At 43.2% G+C, this 20,509-nt stretch overlaps 1 protein-coding gene across 1 annotated transcript in view; it reads right to left on the bottom strand.

The window, feature by feature from the left end:
• Positions 1-20,509, bottom strand: part of GABBR2 (gamma-aminobutyric acid type B receptor subunit 2) — a 926,530-nt gene that overhangs the window by 35,220 nt on the left and 870,801 nt on the right. Inside the window, exons 15-16 of the mRNA XM_075062656.1 lie at positions 14,026-14,250; positions 7,970-8,152 (exon numbers count right to left, since the gene is read on the bottom strand). Of these exons, the coding sequence (XP_074918757.1) occupies positions 7,970-8,152; positions 14,026-14,250 (408 nt within the window). The remainder of the gene's footprint in view (positions 1-7,969; positions 8,153-14,025; positions 14,251-20,509) is intronic.

A 20,509-nucleotide genomic window follows, 5' to 3' on the forward strand; every position in this document is an offset into this window, starting at 1 on the left:
CAAGTCGCTGCTTCCAGTATGTGCACTAAATGCATAGCTTTCTATCATTAGAATAGTAGACAGCTTGACATTGCAATTACTAGTGTGTCAAATACTGATTTTTAATAGCACCCGTATAGTACCTCCAAAAGTCATGTTAAAGGTGAGTTAAAGTGGAAAGCTGTGCACATAGGACTCTAAATAGCCGATAAATACTGTTATTTGCTAAAAATAACGTACAAATGAAAAAAAAAAACCAAGCTGCTGTGTCATTTAGTACTTTTCATTTTAGTTAAGCAAATTTTACTTCACATGACATTGTAGTCTTGCTGAATAAGAGAGCAAGTCCGTTGGACACTGGTATGCCTTGCATGGAAACCTCTTAATTTCATTCACTGCACACACATTACAGATGTACTATAGGTGGCTACTACACTGATTTCCACAGCAAGCTGCACGCAGTCCTTTGTAGGGATTCTCCGTTATTTTTAAATTTGACCTTGTCTGAGTCAGTGGCACATCAGCAGTGCACAGAAAGATTCAGTCATTTAGCAGATTCAGTAATCAAACAATATATGAAATATCAAAATATTTGCTAACATGATGTAAAGAGAAAGCATTTAAACAAGAGATTGATATAATCAAGTGTACGTTGTGCAGGAGTTAAGACTAGGTGATCATAATGGTGCCTCTGGCTTTCATAGTTATGGGAGGGATTCTCTGTGCTGCTCCTGACCCTGTATGCCACTGAGCCAGCATATGGGACCTAAAGGCACCACAAGGAGCTTGGAGAGAATTTCCCAGTGTAGGTCCTATGCACAAGATGTGTGTTGGGATGGAATGAGGCATGTTGGAAGAAGCTGAGTGATCTCTATAGTGTACATTGCTATACCGATTATGGACACTGCAGGGTGCACAGCCACTCAGACATGGTCTACACTACGTGTTTATACCAAATTTAGCAGCGTTAAACCGAATTAACCCTGCACCCATCCACACAATGAAGCCCTTTATTTCGATATAGAGGGCTCTTAATATTGATATCTGTACTCTTCCCCAACGAGGGGAGTAGCGCTGAAGTCGGTATTGCCATTGCAGATTAGGCTTAGTGTGGCCGCAATTTGATGGTATTGGCCTCCAGGTGCTATCCCATAGTGCACCATTGTGACTGCTCTGGACAGCAATCTGGAGTTGGATGCACTGGCCAGGTAGACAGGAAAAGCCCCACAAACTTTAGAATTTCATTTCTTGTTTGCTCAGTGTGGAGCTGTCATAAACAGATAGCTAAGGGTTAATGTTTCTTTTATCTGTGAAGGGTTAACAAAGGGAACCAAACATCTGACCAGAGGTCCAATCAGGAAACTGGATTTTTCAAAGTGAGGGAGGGAACTTCTGGGTGTGTTTGGCTTTGTTCGCTCTGTTTGTTTTCTCTCAGCTATGAGGGAAGAGCTTTTTTTTCTATCTCCAAGCTTCTTTCTATCCTTCTGTTCCCAAGTAATAAGTACAAAGGTGCAAAACAATAGGATTTTTATTGTATTGTTTTGTATTAACGGAGGTGTGGGAATTTGCTGAAATGTTTTAAATTGGATATCTTTTGAACAGACTGAGGTTTTATTCCTATTGTCTTATAAGCATAGCCTGTATTGTCTCTTGAATGCAGAGTTTTATCTTATGTATTTTCTGTCTTTTATAAAAGTTTTCTTTAAGACTTGTTTGAGTTTTCTCTCTGGGTAGTCAAGAGACAAGGGGAGGGGATCTCTTTTGTTAGATCTACGGGGTAAGCTGCAGCACCAGAGGTTGGTGGGAGGGGAAAGAGATGAGGATCATCTCTGTTTCCTTGTATTTGGGGTTTGTCATCTTTGTGGAATAAAGGAGACATGCTTCTGGGTATTGTGATGTAAAGAGATTGCATTCAGCTCTCCCAGGTTAGCCCAGAGAGAAAAGTCTGGGCTGGATGAGGAGGGTAGGGGGAAGGGAAGTGGAGTATTTCCCTTGCCGGGTAGACTCAGAGCTTTGGTCTTGGGGGGCCCCCCAGGGAAAGGTTTGGGGGAGACCCGGGAGAGTTTATCAGGTACTCAGAATCCTGATTGGTGACAGCGAGATAAGATCCAAGCTGGTAATTAAGCTTGGAGGTTCATGCTAAGCACCCAGATTTTGGACGCTAAGGTCCAGATTTGGGACAGGAGGCTTATTATAGGAGCGCTGATCAGCATGGGCTGTACAGGAGATACTGGATCTGATCCCTTTATGGGGAGACAAATCTGTTCTATCAGAGCTCCGTTCAAGAAGTCGAAATGCCAAAGCATTTGAAAAAAATCTCCAGAGGCCACAGCAGGGACTCAATACAGTGCTGCGTGACAAGTGTAACGGAAAACCAAAGAATCAAATGGACGCTCATAGAGGGAGGGGAGGGGGGACTGAGGACTCCAGCTATTCCACAGTCCCCACAGTCTCCGAAAAGGATTTGCATTCTTGGCTGAGCTCCCAATGCCTGAGGGTCAAAAGCATTGTCCCGGCTGGTTCAGGGTATGTGTTGTCAATTTACTCCCCTACCCCCCCGTGAAAGAAAAGGGAAACAAATCGTTTCTCACCTTTTTTCAATGTCACCGTATGTCTACTGCATGCTGCTGGTAGACTCTGTGCTGTGGTGCTGAACTGCAGCATCCCCTCCCCTTCCTTTCCTGATGGTAGACGGTACAAAAGGCTTGGAAACCGTCCTCATCATCCCGTGAGTGCTCCTGGCTGGCCTCAGTGAGGTCGGTCAGGGGCGCCTGGGCAAAAATGGGAATGACTCCTGGTCATTCCCGCAGACGGTGCAAAAGGATTGAAAACTGTTCTCATCATAGCAACTGGGGGCTGAGCTCCTCATCCCCCCCTTTCATGTCTAATGAAGATTCTGTACTGTCTGGACTATAATAGCAGTGGGAGGCTGCCCCACAATCATTTTATCTCACTAAAAAGTCAGTGTTTCTTATTCCTGCATTCTTTATTACTTCATCACACAAATGGGAGGACATTGCTACGGTAGCCCAGGAGGGGTGTGGGAGGAGGGAAGCAACGGGTGGGGTTGTTGCAGGGGCACCCCCTAGGATGGCATGCAGCTCATCATTTCTGTGGGATCTCTGGGGCTCTGACCCAGAGCAGCTGTGCTCTCTGGTTCTCTAGTACACTTGCCCCATATTCTAGGCAGGACTGACTCTATTTTAGGCAAAACATAAAGAAGAGAATGACCTGGGGAGTCATTCCCATTTTTGTCCATGCGCCCTTGGCCGACCTCAGCGAGGCCAGCCAGGAGCACCCATGACAGCAGCAGACAGCACAAAAGGATTGATAACTGTCATCGCCAATTTCCAACTGCAGACGGTACAAAAGGATTGATAACTGTCATCGTCAATTTCCAATTGCAGACGGTACAAAAGGATTGATAACTGTCATCGTCAATTTCCAATTGCAGACGGTACAAAAGGATTGATAACTGTCATCGTCAATTTCCAATTGCAGACGGTACAAAAGGATTGATAACTGTCATCGTCAATTTCCAATTGCAGACGGTACAAAAGGATTGATAACTGTCATCGTCAATTTCCAATTGCAGACGGTACAAAAGGATTGATAACTGTCATCGTCAATTTCCAATTGCAGACGGTACAAAAGGATTGATAACTGTCATCACCAATATCCAATTGCAGACGGTGATATAGGGCTGGTAACCGTCTCTGCTACCTTGCAAAGGCAAATGAATGCTGCTGTGTACCACTGCAGTACCGCATCTGTCAGCAGCATCCAGTAGACATATGGTGACAGTGACAAAAGCCTCCTTGGTTGCCGTGCTATGGCGTCTGCCAGGGCAATCCAGGGAAAAAGGATGCAAAATGATTGTCTGCCGTTGCTTTCCCAGAGGAAGGATTGAGTGACGACATTTACCCAGAATCACCCACGACACTGTTTTGGCCGCATCATGCATTCAGATCTCAACCCAGAATTCCAATGGGTGGGGGAGACTGCAGGAACTATGGGATAGTTATGGGATAGCTACCCACAGTGCAACGCTCCAGAGATCAATGCTAGCCTCGGTACATGGACGCGCACCGCTGAATTAATGTGCTTAGTGTGGCCGCGTGCACTCGACTTTATACAATCTGTATCCTAGAACTGGTTTCTGTAAAATCAGAATAATCCCGTAGCGTAGACATACCCTCAGACAGCCTAGGCAGGAAATGCCGGAGCTTAGGTCAGTCATGGCCTATTTTAAGTTGTGCTGGAAGCAACACTGGCCCATAACCAGCCAGAATCCTGAGAGTGCAAACGTGACCTCTTTCTCCCTGAGCTGCTTTTGTGTCCTGCGCCTCCTAGAGTCACGTCACACACACTCACCCTATGAATAACATTTTCTTATAACAATAACAAAGTAGCACTGACATAAATATCTCATTTGTTTAGTTTTGGCAATTAAAAAGGAAGCTTACCCAAATTGTGGCATCATGGATGTGACTATGAAGTCAAGACTGCAGGAAGCATTTCATTCCTTTAAACAAGACAAGCTGGGTGAGATAATATCTCTTATTGGACTAACTTCTGTTGGTGAAAGAGAGAAACTTTTGAGCTTACACAGGATTTGAAGAAGAGCTCTGGGTATGCTCAAATGCTTGTCTCTTTCACGAAGAGAAATTGGTCCAATAAAATATATTAGCTCACCCACCTTGCTTCTCTAATAACTGGGGACAAACAACATTCTTTTAAATGGTATCTTCACTCCCTTATAACCTTCCCAGAGAAACTCCTTTTATGAGGATGTTTTTCTGTAATTCAGCTCAGAGGTGGCATTTTTGTAAGGTTTGAAGAAGATCAAGCTCATGACAGAGTTGAGAAAGTTCCATGCTTTCTGTTATTTGAAAATTATTTTCTAACTTTTTAGATCCTTCATAACTCAAACTGACCAACCTGCCAGTCAGCAGGTGCCCATTCAGCTGCTGTTTTTGGTTGGCATTGCCCTTGGTACCAGCCTCCAGGCAAGGGGAAAAACATCCTGAATTCTTTGAAAACAGCCTTCAGACTGTAGGGAGAGAATCAAAGACCTCTCTCCAGCAACATGCCTGGAAGATCAAGAGAAAACACTGGCCTGCTGCACTTGCACCATAAAGGACTGTACAGAAACAAAGAATGACCTCCTTGAGGGCTAAACTGTGCTGGTAGGTACAGTCCTGAGCAGGGAGTGGAGCAGGGTCTGGATTTTAATTACTCCTGGTACTCATAAGGGGCTCCTTGTACCACTCTCTTTATACAATTCTAGGGACAATCTGTCCCCAGAATTTGATCTGGTTCTAGAACGGAGACCATAATAATGAATTAAGGTGTTTGTTTAACTTTACGTTGCTTCTTCATAAATTTCAGATCTGGAAACATGATGCAGGTAAGCTGTAGAGGTAGTCACAAGCTTTAACAGAATGAGCCCCGAGTTCTTCTGACACTGGAACTCTTGATTGCTCTTAGCAGATTTTGGTATCTAGTTTAATCCATTTAGAAAAAGGCTGAACAGAAAGAACTTCTACTCTTGGACTGCTCTGCAAATGCTATGAAGAACCAGTATGATTTCCAGCATAGTTTGTTTCTATTCTGGTAATAGCTAACAGTTCTTTTTGCATTCAATTTACATAGTCTGGCCTCACCAGATATACTCTAAGGCTCTGATTGGCAGACCAGGAGCTCGATGCTATAATTCAGATGGAATTCTGAGATCAACTTGGGCAACAATATGGGATGAAGATTTGTCTTTGTGAAAAAATGTAACAGGAGAGTTTCTCTCACCTCTCTCATTGACCTAACTGCTACCATCATGGCAACTTTCAGAGAGCTGGTGAAAAGAACCATAGTTTGCAACTGTATTAAACTTTAGGCTATGCTCATCACAGCGTTATCTTAGCACCTCTGCAATTCTGGTGAGTACTATGTTCAAGTCTCATGCGTTAGGAGGGTTATGAATTGGTGGATACAAATGCAATAACACTTCTAAGAAAATGTTTCGTAGGAGGATGAGTAAAACAGATGCCAATGTCACATTAGAGTGGTAAGCAGAAACCACCACCAGGTGTAATTTAATTATGCAGTAGACAAGCCAGGCTTCATTAAAAATGGAAAGAATTCTAAGATGAAAGGGACAGGGCAGAAGAGTGATGGGAGAAAGCAGAGTTGGGTGGCCAGGATTGGGAGGAACTTCCCTAGCCCGGGCAGGGAGTGGAGCATTGAGCTGGGAAGGTGTCAGTGAGTGACCAGGATGATCCTGGCTGGGGGTGAGGGAGAGTGGTAGGCTATGAGGTGAGTGGGAGGTGTTGGGAGGGGGCTGCAGGGTGAGATATTGGGGTCAAGTGGGGGGAGCTGGGGGAGATGGGGTGGGCTATGGGGGGGAATGGGGGATGTTGGGAGCTGTGGTCAGTGGGGCTGAGGGGTTGGGGTTGTGGTGAGTGTGATATTTGTCAGGGCTGCTGGGATGTGTGATGGGCCTGTCACAGCAAGTGAGGACTGGTGGAGGATTGTTGGGGTATATGTGGGGTGAAGGAGAATTCTGGTATCTGTGTGTGGGGCAGGACACTTTAGGGAAGAGGGGGCCCTCCAATTACCATGGTGCACAGAATCCCAAAATTCTTTAATCTGATCCTGCTCCTGGTCTTAAAAATCTGTGAATAATTTGTAGTCCTAGCTATGCAATTAGCTTAACTAACAAATGTAAAAGCCATTTATTCTTCTAAATAAATATTGACAGAGTGTTGTGAGATGGTGGTGAAAATGATTCTGCAGGAAGGTGGGAAGAGAAGATGTGAGGGCAGTTGGGGCTGCACGCCTTTTATAACAGGGAGCAGAATTCCTGGAACTATCACCATGAATGGCGTCACTGACTAATTGCTTTAAAGTGGTCAGGGACTCAAGAGGCTCAGCAGTTAATTCCTACAATGTGGATTTGTGATGGCAGCCCATATAGAGGAGAACCTTGGCTTTCCCTAGTGAGTGCACACTGTGAATCAGGCTGCAGGATCAGCTGCAGAAGGGTAACAATGGAAGCAAGGACTTTTATGCCCTCTTGCTGAATGGGGAGGTGGGCAGGCAACCCATTGCCCAAAAAACTTTACCATGGACCTTAGGGGGCAGCAGTTCCCCTTGCCAGCTCTCTGAAGACAAAGCTGCTGTGTTTCCCTTAACACATCTCCAAGTCCGAAGGGAGACCCACATCTGTTGGATTTCGATATTTGTATTCAGAGACTAGAACACCATACATAGTATTAGGCCATGCTAACAGGAATTTTATACTATGGTAGTGCCCTGAAGTGCCAACCAAGATCAGAGTCCCATTTTGCTAGGCACTGTACAGATACAGAGGCACAGAGAGGTGAAGTGACATGCTCAAGGTCATACAGCAATTAAGCAGCAGAAATGGGAACAGAATCCAGATCTCCTGATCCACAACATAGTCCCTTATCTACTGGAACACTCTGCTTCAGCTACCTCAAAATTGGGGTATTGGACCGACTCAGTAAAAGTGGAACTATTACTGGGTTGCTGCAAGGTACAATAAAAAATGTCAATATATCATACCTACTCTTTGAATCCCATGGTGGTCATGATATAAGGTTTACACTTTTACAACTACACCTGTACAACTAGAGGTGTTCAGTCTGTCTACAGGTAGCATAGGCGTTAATGTACCTGTTGGGAATTCTCAGAAACGAGGGAAGTCTCACATAAAGCTGATACAGGTATCATCTATGATGAGAAGAAGTGTCTCATCTCTATTAGTTTATAAGTATGACAATACTTGTGATTTTATTTTTTTCGCACTTGCTAACTGACTTTCTTTCTTTAGAAACAGAGGCTAAAATTATGAGGTTTTAGTTGAAAAAAATGAGAATGGTTAAGCTTTGTATGCCTTTACAGCTATGCAAATGAAGTGTTTCATCCACAGGACAGATTTATCTGGTTTAGTGTATACAATAAATGATACCTCTGTGATTTTCATTCTCAAGCGGTGGTTTTCTGACTGCAGTCCTTCTAGCCGAGATGTACTGGCTTGATTGACACTGGTGACTGATGTTGATGTTTTTGAGTCTTCTTTCTTTTGATTTTGAGTGAATTGGAAACGTCTGTTCTGAGTGGCTGCATCAGGATTTGTCCTCAGTGTGATTAACTGAAAGGTTTAAAAGCTGTGAGAAATTCTGCAGAGGATTTTATTTTTACATCAGTTTCTTCCCCTCCCCCCGCCCCCCAAAATAATAGAAGGTACACTTTACTTTCCACATGGAGTACAATTTCTCTGTGACCATACAGACTGTTGAGTTATAATAACCTTGCAAGATGAACTGTTCCATTTTTTTCAATTATTGGGAAATGTTTCTTAAAGTTCCAGTTAAATATATTATTTTTAAAAAATTTACTGCATCATCCCTTGTTAGTTTTTTCTTTTCATTGATATTTTCATCCTTCAAAAGGAAACATTCAACTTAAAAATCACACTTCTGTCTGAAAATTTCTTACATCCTATAGTTACAAGGAATGCGGTGAGCAGAGAAAAGCCCCAGACAGAATGAGAAAGAGAGGTACCGACAAAGGGATCACACAGAATTTAGTCTGGGTGGGAGTTCAGCAGCAGGGGAGGAGGAGTAGGCAGCCATTAGTAGACTAAAATAAAGAACAGCCATTCAAATAAATTAAATACACCCCATTTTTTAAAAAAGGTTAAGCTCAAACTTAAAGATAAAGATAAACCGCAGTACAACCTAGTAAACAGTGACAGACAACCCCCCCCCCACACACTTTAAATATGAAGGTGGAAGGCCAGCAGCAGTTTAACAAGGGTGGGCACTATCCAGTTTACTTCACAGAGTGCAAACTGTATGACCATTTGCCAAGTGACATATGTATAAACCCACTTTGAGTCTCTCATGGCCCTCAAGAACAGTGCAGCCTCTTAAGGCCAAAGCAGATGAACCAGTGAGGCCTACAGAGATAGCGAATTATTTGAAGAGACGGCATATAAGGACATGGTAATACTGTTTCACCTCAGAGCTGGCTTCCCACATCCTCCAGTTAGGGAAGTTGGTTTCATGAGCCGAAGGAATGGAGGAAAAAATGCCTCTCTTTGGAACTCCACCTCTGATAGAGGTGGGAAGAGACTGATCAGGCACTGAAGTGATCATTCCAGAAGATGGGGTTATAAATGAGAGATGCAGACAGGCTATGGTAATAGGGTACATTTGAAGACATCAGGTTGTAATTAAGTTAAGGTATTAATTACTATTGTATCCAGTTTTTATAGTTAATATTCCCAGACAAAAAACTGCATTAAGATGGAGTTAAGATAGTGTCTGAGTAACTTTTTCATTGAGCAGAACAAAATATCCAAAGTTTGGAAGCTTGAAGTGAATTAAATTCAAATTGGAAATAATACAGAAAGAGTAATTAATTATCAGATCAGCTGACCAAGGAATGTGGTGAATTCTGCCTCACTTTGGGGGTCTTTAAATCAAGATTTGGATGTCTTGCTAGAAAGATGTGTTCCACTTCATCCCTATGTTGTTAGATTAGATGCAAAAATCAGTAGGTGAAATCTATGGCCAATGTTATACAAGATGCCAGACTAAAGTATCACAATGGTCCCTTCCAGCCATAAAATTTAACTTATCTTCCGTTGCTCTGCACTTGTACAGTCATTTTCAACCGTCCAAAGTGGAAGTCAAATGCTGCCAAATTAGAAAGACAGAATTTTACATCAACTTTGTACTCACTTTGCACTGGTGTAAAATATTAGGATGCATAAGAAATTGGATTAAAAATGTTTTAATACCATTATATTAATCAATGCTATTCTCATATGGAATATTATGCTCATTTCTGATCACCCTATCTCAGAAAGGATATAGTAGAAGACGACGGCTTCAGAAATGAGTGATAAAAATAAACAGGCCTGAGAAGATTTCTATATGAAGAGAGACTAAAACTATTAGGACTGTTTACTTTAGAAAAGAGATGAATAGGTGGGGACATATTAAAGGTATACATTGCAAGAAAAAAGGGACTTTAGAGGCAGCAGATTTAAAACTTCTAATAGGAACAATTTTTGACCCAATGCATATTTAACCTATGGAGCTCATTTCCATGAGATATTAATGGGGCTAACAATGTAATACTACTAAGAATGAGTGGACTTTTATACGGATAAGAAGATCTTCCAAAGTTAGGTAGGCAACAATGTATTGGATATGAATCTGCATACTTGGGGTATAAGGCAACCTCTAAGTGAAGAAAAGTTAGGACTAAACTTCTCTCTGATCTAGTTATTCCATTATGAGCTTTCTTGAACTTTCTTCTGAAGCATCTAGTGCTGGCAACAGGTTACTCGACTAGATGGGCCACTGGGCTGAGCTAGTATGGCAATTGCTATGTCCTATATCCTGAGCTAAGAAGAGAAAATGTTTTTTCTCTTTGTTCAGTTGTTTACTTTGTGTATTTGACAGTCATCTGTGTAGAGTCACTGTTTCTCCTGGGCAGTCAGTTACTCCCTTCCAGAAATCACTCTTACAGATATCAACATAATGACTTTTTAAAATAAGAATTAATTTTTCAAAAATAAATAAATTGAAAAGCCACTTTCAGAGAGACCATCTTGCCAAATGACATATGTATAAACCCACTTTGAGCCTCTCATGGCCCTCAAGAACAGTGCAGCCTCTTAAGGCCGAAGCTGATGAAGCAGTGAGGCCTACAGAGATAGCGAATTATTTGAAGAGATGGCATATAAGGACATGGTAATACTGTTCCACCTCAGAGCTGGCTCCCCACATCCTCCAGTTAGGGAAGCTGGTTTCATGAGCCTCAAAAATGGGGTGTATTTAATTTATTATCCATATTTATCCATAAAGCTGGAATTTTTAAAAGTCATTAAAAAAAGTGAAGTGGCTGATGTGCCTTTAATTAATGCTCAGTTAAGAAAGATTGTGGTACCCCCATTTACAGGTGCCACAACTTGCCAAAGCAACATGAAATATCAATAAAGCCTCTGTAGTCATACAAGTAACTATCCTGTAATTATATTCTAGAACTGATTTGACAGATTTATTATTATTATTATTATTATTATTATTTTATTTTTTTATTTAATTCAATATTTATATTCAGGGTAGCACAAAAAGGCCACAACCAGGTTGGGCCTCATTTTACTAGGCACAGTGCAAACACTGTAAACAATAGTCATTGCTCCCAAAGAGCTTAGTGTCTAAAATAGAAGACATAACAGGGGGCAGAGACAAACAAGTGGGCTGGGATGGAGGGAAGGGGAAGAAGGACAACAAACCTAAGATGGTATGCACAGTTTTTAGCCCTTCATGAGGATTGATCACAGCACTCCCCATGACTAGCCATGATCGGGCTTCAGTATTCTGTATGCATTATGGCAGAGAGTTCTGAGGAGGGATGTGAAAAAGGACAATTTGGTGGCTTTATGGATTTTCCCTGGAAGCTTGGCAATAAGATAACAGATTGATGGGGTGGGGTTGAGATTTTTTCTATGCTCAGAGACATCAGTGCATGTTTGCATTGTGAGTGGAAGGAACCTGATGAGGGTGAGAAGCTGAGGAGAAGAAGAAGAGCAGAGATGAGTCAGCCTAAGAAATGGGAAGGGATGGGAGGGCAGAGGCAGGTGGAGGGATTAGAAGAAAGCTGGGAAGCAGTCTCAGTGTCTGTGATAGGGGAGAGGGAGGCAAGTGTGATGGAGAGGTGTGATAGGGATGGTCTTGTCAGATTTTGTCAAGTTATTTTCCTTTGAAGAAATCAAGAAGATCCTATGGGGAGATATGCATTCATATTCAATTTGTCATTCACTAGTACTCCTAAATGTCTTGCTTCATGACTGTGTTTATGAATAAGGTCTCTTAACTTATGGTTATGTTGTAAGTAATTCTTCTGTAGGATCCAGTATAAAAAAGTTGGACTATACAGCCCTGGAGACAGAATTACTCTAACCGCAGAACGCATAAAGCACTACTGGTAAGCTAACGTGACATTCCACCCATATGTCTCAACCCTCACCTACAGGGACCACATTTAGAGGAGATTTAGTAGTTCAGTTCCTGCTCCCATTCGTAGTTGGTCTATCTGCTGAAAATGCTAATCACTGCCAGATGTGTTGGCAGTTTTGTGGCATGGACATCTGTTCACTAAGAACTGTTTTTTCTTCTGGCTAGGAACAGATGCCACAACTAAACCCCAGATTGTGAGTTCAATCCTTGAGGGGGGCTATTGGATGACTTAATTGGGGATTGGTCCTGCTTTGAGCGGGGGGTTGGACTAGATGATCTCCTGAGGTCCCTTCCAACCCTGATATTCTATGATATACTTTACAGAAGCCACTAAAGAATTGTTGACATTTGGTCATTATTAACCTTAGTTGGATTGGACCTGGTGACCTAGAGGTGAAAGGCTCCCAATCTCTGAGGCATCCAGTCTCCAACTAACTACATGAAAGTCATCCAGGATACACATTTCATTTATGTTTATTTTACTTCAAAATATCAAATAGATTTCCAAAATATGAGGTCTTTACAAAGTCAAACTCCCATAGGAATCAATTTCCCTTTGACTCAGAGTCTGTTGGACTCACCTTGACTAGCACCTCACTTCACAAGTAGCTCACAAGTGAATGGAACTATTTGTGGAGTGACGACAGACTCTGGTTCTTTGTGAATACAGTCTGATTCATTCCACCAGCGCATAATATAAATATACACCTCTACCCCAATATAACGCGACCCGATATAATATTAATTCGGATATAACACAGTAAAGCAGCACTCCGGGGGGTGGGGGGGGGGAAGTGCTCTGGTGGATCAAAGCAAGTTCAATATAACGTGGTTTCACCTATAACACAGTAAGATTTTTTGGCTCCCGAGGACAGCATTATATCGGGGTAGAGGTGTACAAGAGGAGCTCAAAGATAATAACAGGCAATTAAATCGCATGTTTCAGGGCACATCTACACTGGTCAGGAAAGAATGCCTCTCTCCTTCCATCACTGAATTGCACAGTCGGTGAGATGGCTTTTTTGGGAGGGCCCCCCTTGGATGCATCAGATATTGGTCACTAATGTAGGCAACATCCCAGACTTGATGGACCAATAGTCTGCTTGTATATGACAAATCCTGAATTCCTAGGCGATTCTATTATGTGGCAACCATTCCTACTGTGTCTGAGTGCTTCACAGTCCTTAACATATTTATCCTCACAATACCCCTCTAATGTAGACGAATGCTCTTATGGCTGTTTTGCAGATAAGGAACCAAGGCATAGAGGGTATGTCTACACAGCCCATGGCAGTGAGTCTCCCAGGCTGAGTCGACAGATTTGGGCTTGCAGGGCTCATGCTACTGCATGAAAAATAGCTGTGTTGGTGTTGTGGCTCAGGCTGGAGCTCAGGCTCTGGAAGCCTAAGGAGAGCAGTGGACTCCACAGCCCAAGCTCCAGCCTGAGTCAGAACTTCAAAGCACTGTCTACACATCTATGTTTAGCATAGCAGCACAAACCCCGGGAGGCTGAGTCTGTTGACCCAAGCTTCTGTGGGCTGTGTAGACATACCTACAGAGATGGAATAACTTGCCTTAGGTCACATAGCATGTCTGAGGCACAGCAGAAAATTGAACCTAGGTCTTCTAAGCATATGAATAGCACCCTTCCTCTCTTGCATTCCTTAAAAGACGGAACCAGAGACCTATTCAAACTACAGATGCAAATCATTGTTTCCTGCAGACTAAATGAGAGAGTGTATGCATTAGAAATGTATGTTTTCAAGTTCTTGCACATTTTGCTTTATGTATTCATCTTTCTCCAAAATCTCATGGAAGTTCACCCCCTCTCCCACTAGGGCTCAGAGATAATTTAGTTCATAACAGATTGGCTTAATTTAGAAATCTCACATATTCCTCTTGCTTGTAGGAGTAATGAAATTAATATAGAATTACCATACAAAAATCAAGCAACAATGTAAATACTAGCATAAATGAATTCACCTACCTTAGGTACAAAAACAAGGCAGAGTGTAATGGTACTGCAGAATATAATGACTAAAGCAACAATGCAGAACTGAACATTGGGTTGATCCCGAGTGAGGAATGAAACTGCAGCTCCAATAATACACATGATCCCCACGTTGTATACACTCATCCCAATGTATTTGCTGTCATTCAAAGCAGGAATGCTGACATTTCGAGTCTCCCATGCTAAGAAACAACCAAATAACTGAAATAGAAAAAAAAGAAAGAAAGAAAAGAAAAGAAAAGAAAAGAAAAGCTCACTGTTATAACACAATACAGCTAGTTTACACGAATCAAAAAACTAGGTTTTATTACAAGCTGTTATATATTTGGTATGGTATTTCTCTATGACCAATTTATGGATTGTTGACAGATCGATACAGCATTAAGAACCAGAGATATGAATGTGCACAGCACACAATATCTAATTCAAAATACACTAACTTCTACCAGTAACTACAAAAATTAGATTTATATTGCTAATCCTACTTTCAAGAGATAAAGAGATAAATGTGAAAACTATATTAGCAATCAGAAGAGATGGGACTGAATTTCCCCAAAGTTCAGGGTTGTTTGAATCTAGGCCCATCTTTAGCCATCAGTAAAGAAATATCATTACTGCTTTCATTCAAGGATTTCATTAAAACCCAAATATGGGAGGCCCAATTCATTTAGGTTTTTTTTCAGCGATGACTGAGAGTCCTAGTCAATCCTAGTCAATCATTCACTGATTATCACCTCCATTAGTAAACAGCAGTGCTGAGAAACATCCTGTGACATCATTCAGACCTGTCCAGATAGAAATACCCACAGAAAAAAGCAGCACACCAGCTGCTAGGACAACAAATGTGATTTATTTCATCACAGGAGGAGCTGATAGTAACCATTATATTTAGGTGGCCTAACACCTAGTATAAACGATTCTTGTGACCTTTTTTGACAAGCTCTAACACCTCCACACAACAGGCCCTTGAAATTCAGTACAGGGAATGTCTTTAGGCTTCAGCAGGGGTTCTCAACCTTTCCTGACTACTGTACCCCTTTGAGGAGTCTGATTTGCCCTGTGTACCCCAAGTTTCACCTCGCTTAAAAACTACTTGCATACAAAATCAGACACAAAAATACAAAAGTGTCACGGCACCCTACTACTGAAAAATTGCTTACTTTTCTCATTTTGTCCATGTGAAATTTTAGCCTGTACTGACTTTGCTAGTGCTTTTTATGTAGCCTGCTGTAAAACTAGGCAAATATCTAGATGAGTTGATGTACCCCCTGAAAGACCTCTGCATACTTCCAGTGTACCCCTAGTTGAGAACCACTTGGTTAGAAAAGCACTTTTTCTTTGAAATTCCATTAAGCTGGAGGAGGACACATTGTCCTCTGAGGAACCCTGGGGACCAGAAAGCTTTTCTGGGACTGGGGAAACTGGGTCAGACTCCCCATGGCACATGTCCCCCATGTTCCAGCCCACCCCACTCAAACCAAGCCTCTCAGTATGCCAGGGAGACTCCCGTTTGCAACCAAAAACTCCCCATTCCCAATTTAATGTCATTTCCTGCATAAAAACATTACTCAGAATATGCGTCAGCCACACATGCACACCAGCCTTTGTTTGGAGAAACTCTGGCCAAAGCCATCCCTTGGGTAGGCTGAATCAGGGCAACCGCTCCAGGCCCCACACTTTGGGAGGCCCAGCGGGCTGGTATGATTAGCTGGTGCGGTCAGTCCTAGAAGCGATGAATCTGTCACTTCTACACTGGGCCTCCCCACTCTGGGCCCCACGCTTTGGGAGTCCACCCGGGCTGGTGCAATTAGTCAGCGTGGTCAGTCCTAGAAGAAACAAATCCGTCACTTCCGCCCCAGGCCCTGCACCCCACTAAGGACGGTCCTGAAATATGACAGATGCACAACATGCTGGGTAATGTAGCTGACCTTTGCTCTCCTTTTGGTTTCAACCAATGGGAGTTCAGAAGGGGCAGAGTTGGATGGGCTTGGTGACCAATGGCACAGGGGGGTGGAAGCTTTGAAGAACAGGGTTGCAGTGGTAGTGTGGAGCCCTGGCAGTGTGAAGTGGAGTCAGGTAAGGGGGTGGTGGCAGTATGCCAGAGAGAGGGCGGTCATGCCCAGCTCTCCCCCAGGCCCTGACCACTGCAGGGAGTAGATAGATAGGGAGTTCAGGGAGGGGGACACAGCCCCACTCACTCTGGGACTCAACACAGCAGGAGGTGGGTGGGGTGGGTGGGTTCATGCCTCTTTCTCCCCAGGCCTTTGAGTGCAACAAGAGGGGTATCAGGAAGGGAGTAATATCCCTCCTCTTTTGGGACTTGGTGCAGCCGGGAAGCGGTAGACCTGGGTAGTTCTATTCTGCTGAAAACACCAGACCAAAAGTGAATGTCTTCTCTTCACTTCCCAGGGTGTAAATGCAGCCCTGCCTCCCAGAACATAGCCTACAGTCAGGGGCAGCTCTATGTTTTTTGCTGCCCCAAGGACTGCAGTCAGCTGTTCACACGGATTCAGCGGTGTTTCTGCTGGTGATCTGCCGGTCCTGCACCTTTGGTGTACCTGCCGCCAAATTGCTGCTGAAGCCACAGGAACTGCGGACCTCCTGAAGGCTGCCTGACTGCCTCCCTCACAGCAACCAGCAGGCCGCCCCCATGGCTTGTCTCCCCAGGCACGCACTTCCTGCGCTGGTGCCTAGAGCTGCCCCTGCCTGCAGCTGAGCTTGGGATAGCCCTCCTGGGGCAGGGCCCACACTGGGGGTGGGGCTGCAACTCTGCTTACTTTGTTGTGTGTCCTACAGGGTGCCGGCATTGGATGGGCTGGAAAAAGCTAAGGAGACTGGATGGGAGTATTAGTGAGTTGGCAAGGGGATGGAAGTGATGGTGTGTCAGTAGGGCTAGCAGTGGAAGCGTTGTGGGGTGGGAGGCAAGGCAGTGAGGTTAGCAGTGGGGGTGTTTGGAGGGCATCACGGGTGTTGGAGGCTGGGGTGCAATGTTTCCTGAAATGAATTTGAAAGTGTCGATCAGTATGCCTCATTCCCTTTGGGGGCACCACAGGGGGAAGGGGGGAAAGGGAAAAAAGAGAGAGGGGTTGCTTTCCCCTCAGCCAAATGCACAGTACCAGTCGATCATTCCCCGCAGGACTGCAGCCTTCTCCTGTTGCTAGCTAACGTAGCTAGTCTGGTAGCTCAAGTGGTAGTAGTCTGTGCTGCAATGTCCCTGATGATGATGGTGATGATAGGACATGGAGGGTGGAGGCTTACAGTTACAGTTCTGACCATGTAATTAAAAAGTGTCTCATAATGCATATGCATAAAGGGGCTGAATGACGGTTGCAGAGACAACCTTAATATGAAGGTTGCTTACCTGTATCCAGTTCTTCAAAATGGACTCTGCATATTCATACTGTTGGATGTGTGCTGCCTGCTGTCATTGAATGGTGCAATCTTCCACTAGCAGTGCCTAGTCAAATACTCACATGCCCCTTTCTGCCCCTACCCTCAGCCTCCGAGCATTATTCTGAAGATGAGGCTATAAAAGGGAGGGAGGCAGGAGTTACCACCTCAGTTCCTTCCACTGCTAATGCTGAGCCAGTAGAAAACAGGACCCCACAAAACAGAGGAAGGAGAGCAGGGCATGTGAATATGCAGAATCTATCTCAAAGAATCTCAGTTACAGGTTAGTAACATTAATTTCTTCTTTGACTGTTCTCTGCATAGTCCCACTCCTGGTATAGTTTAGTCCATAGTACACATTTTAAATAGGATGGTGGGTATGGAGTCCTAACTAAACAAAGACTGAAGCACAGAACTACCAACTGTGCATCTGACCATATACAACAGATAATGTCTAATGAATATGTGTTTTTACTCCACATGGCTCCTGTACAAATTTATAGTAGTGGAACATGTCTCAGACATGCCACCAATGCTGCCATCATCCTAGTAGAGTGTGCTTACAGTTGAAGAGTGGGAGATAATGCTGCACTCTTATAACTTTCTATTATACACTGTCTGACCCATCTTGATAATGTTTGTGCTGACGCAAGATTTCCTTTATCGTTACCAGCGTACGAAACAAGCAATTTACGCAAAAACCTAAAGTCCTTGTTCCTACTGAAATAGAATGATAAAATTTTTTTTGCATCCAAACAATGCAGCTTTGATTTGCCCTTACTCAAATGAGATCTGGGAAAAAACACTGGTAGACTAATGGACCGACTGATATGGAACTCAAGTGATATTTTGGTATGAATCTAGGATGTGGATGAAGAAATACACTGTATTTATAAAAGGTCATAAATAGAGTGTCAACCATTAAGGCATGAAGTTTACTAATCTTCCAAGCTAATGTTATGGCTATAATAAAAGCAGCCTTAATTGATAGATGAAATAAGGAACATGAAAATAAGGGCTCGAAGGATGGAGACATAAGCTGTGATTGCATTAAGTCCAATGGTGCAATAGAATCTCTTACCGGGGGTACAAATTTAGTAATCCTTTAAAAAACTGTTAACAACATTATGTGAAAATACTGATTTGAATATGAGAAGCTGCTGTTGCAGCTAAATATACCTTTAAATGCTTTAAATATGCTTTAAATATAACAATTACTCTAATATAGTTTGAATAGGGACCAACACAGGATTTATACTCGTATCAGATAGCCATGGCAAAAATCTTTTCCATTTTAACTTATAATATTTTCTAGTTGATTTCCTTATAGCATTAAGTAGAACATGTAGAAAAAAATTATCTAAGTTACATCTGTAGACAAAGACTTCTCCAACTCTGCTAAAAGCGTATTGCCCGTGTTGTCAGATGCAGTGATGACAGGGTGTCGATGGTACACTTTTCCTTGCTGTTGTGTTAGAGGCCTGGTCTACACTACGAGTTCATGTCGAATTTAGCAGCATTAAATTGAATTAACCCTGCACTCGTCCACACAACGAAGCCCTTTACTTCGATATAAAGGGCTCTTAAAATCGATTTTTGCTCCTCCACGATGAGGAGAGTAGCACCGAAATCGACATTGCCATTTCGAATTAGGGTTAGTGTGGCCACTATTCGACGGTATTGGCCTCTGGGAGCTATCCCACAGTGCACCATTGTGACCACGCTAGACAGCAATCTGAACTTGGATGCACTGGTCAGGTAGATAGGAAAAGCCCCACAAACTTTTGAATTTCATTTCCTGTTTGCTCAGCGTGGAGAGCTGATCAGTACAAGTTACCATGCAGAGCTCATCAGCCAGAATCTTTTTCTCAGCCTGAATGAAGTACCCTCCCTACCCTCCCAAGGCATTATCCAAGACCATGAAGCCATGGAAGGGACATCTGGTGAGTGTACCTTTGAAAATATAAAACATGATTTAAAAGCAAGCATTTTTTAATGATTAATTTGCCCTGAGGACTTGGGATGCATTCAAGGCCAGTACAGCTACTGGAAAAGTCTGTTAACGTGTCTGGGGATGGAGCGGAAATCCTCCAGGGACATCTCCATGAAGCTCTCCTGGAGGTACTCCAAAAGCCTTGCAGAAGGTTTTTAGGCAGTGCAGCCTTATTCCGTCCTTCATGGTAGGACACTTGACCATGCCATGCTAGTAGCAATTACTCTGGTATCATTGCATGACAAAGCCTGGCAGCGTATGGTCCCAGTGTTTGCTGGCATTCAAGCAACATCTGTTCTTTATCTCACTGTGCTACCCTCAGGAAAGTGATATCATTCATGGTAACCTGGTTGAAATATGGGAATTTAATTAAGGGGACATTCAGAGGTGGCCATTCCTACTGGACTGTTTGCCTGTGGCTGAAAAGAAATCCTTCCCTGCAGTTAGCCAAACTGGGGGAGTGGGGAGGGGGCACTGGCACTGAGCTTTTCACATTTGGCTAGCAGGGATCTTCCCTGATACCAGCCATGTGGTGAGGAGAGGGATAAAGCGATCATCCCAGAGAATTGGATGGGGGGAGGGGGAGTTTAGTTTGGTTTCTGCTGCTACATGTTAACAGGAAAACCACAGCACTCAATGGGCTTTGCTTGGTATGTGGGAAAGGAAGGTGCTGCTTTTATGAAGGCTGCAGAAGCTGAAAGACAATGGCTTACCATGGCCGCATGCAAGACGAATTCTGTTGCCCGGACCTGCGTCTGTGATCTCTAACACCAAAGGCACTCAATATTAAGATGCAAAATGTGACCTTGTAGTGAAATCACATGTGCTATGTAATGTGAATAGTGTTTTCACCGTGAAAGAGTATAAGCATTGTTCTGTAAAATTTATCTTTTTAAATACTTCTCTCCCTTTTTTTCCTCCCTCCCACAGCTGCAAATTTTTCAAGCCTCCCTCCTCCTTCCCGAAGGCTCTCTCAGATAAGGTGGCGAAAAAAATCGATGCGAGACTAAATGTTCTCAGAAATCATGGAATCGACCCGCAATGAAAGAGCTCATCTGAATGAGTGGAAGGTCACCC

Source organism: Chelonoidis abingdonii, chromosome 2 (assembly GCF_003597395.2).
Source record: "Chelonoidis abingdonii isolate Lonesome George chromosome 2, CheloAbing_2.0, whole genome shotgun sequence".
NCBI classification, from domain to species: Eukaryota; Metazoa; Chordata; order Testudines; family Testudinidae; genus Chelonoidis; species Chelonoidis abingdonii.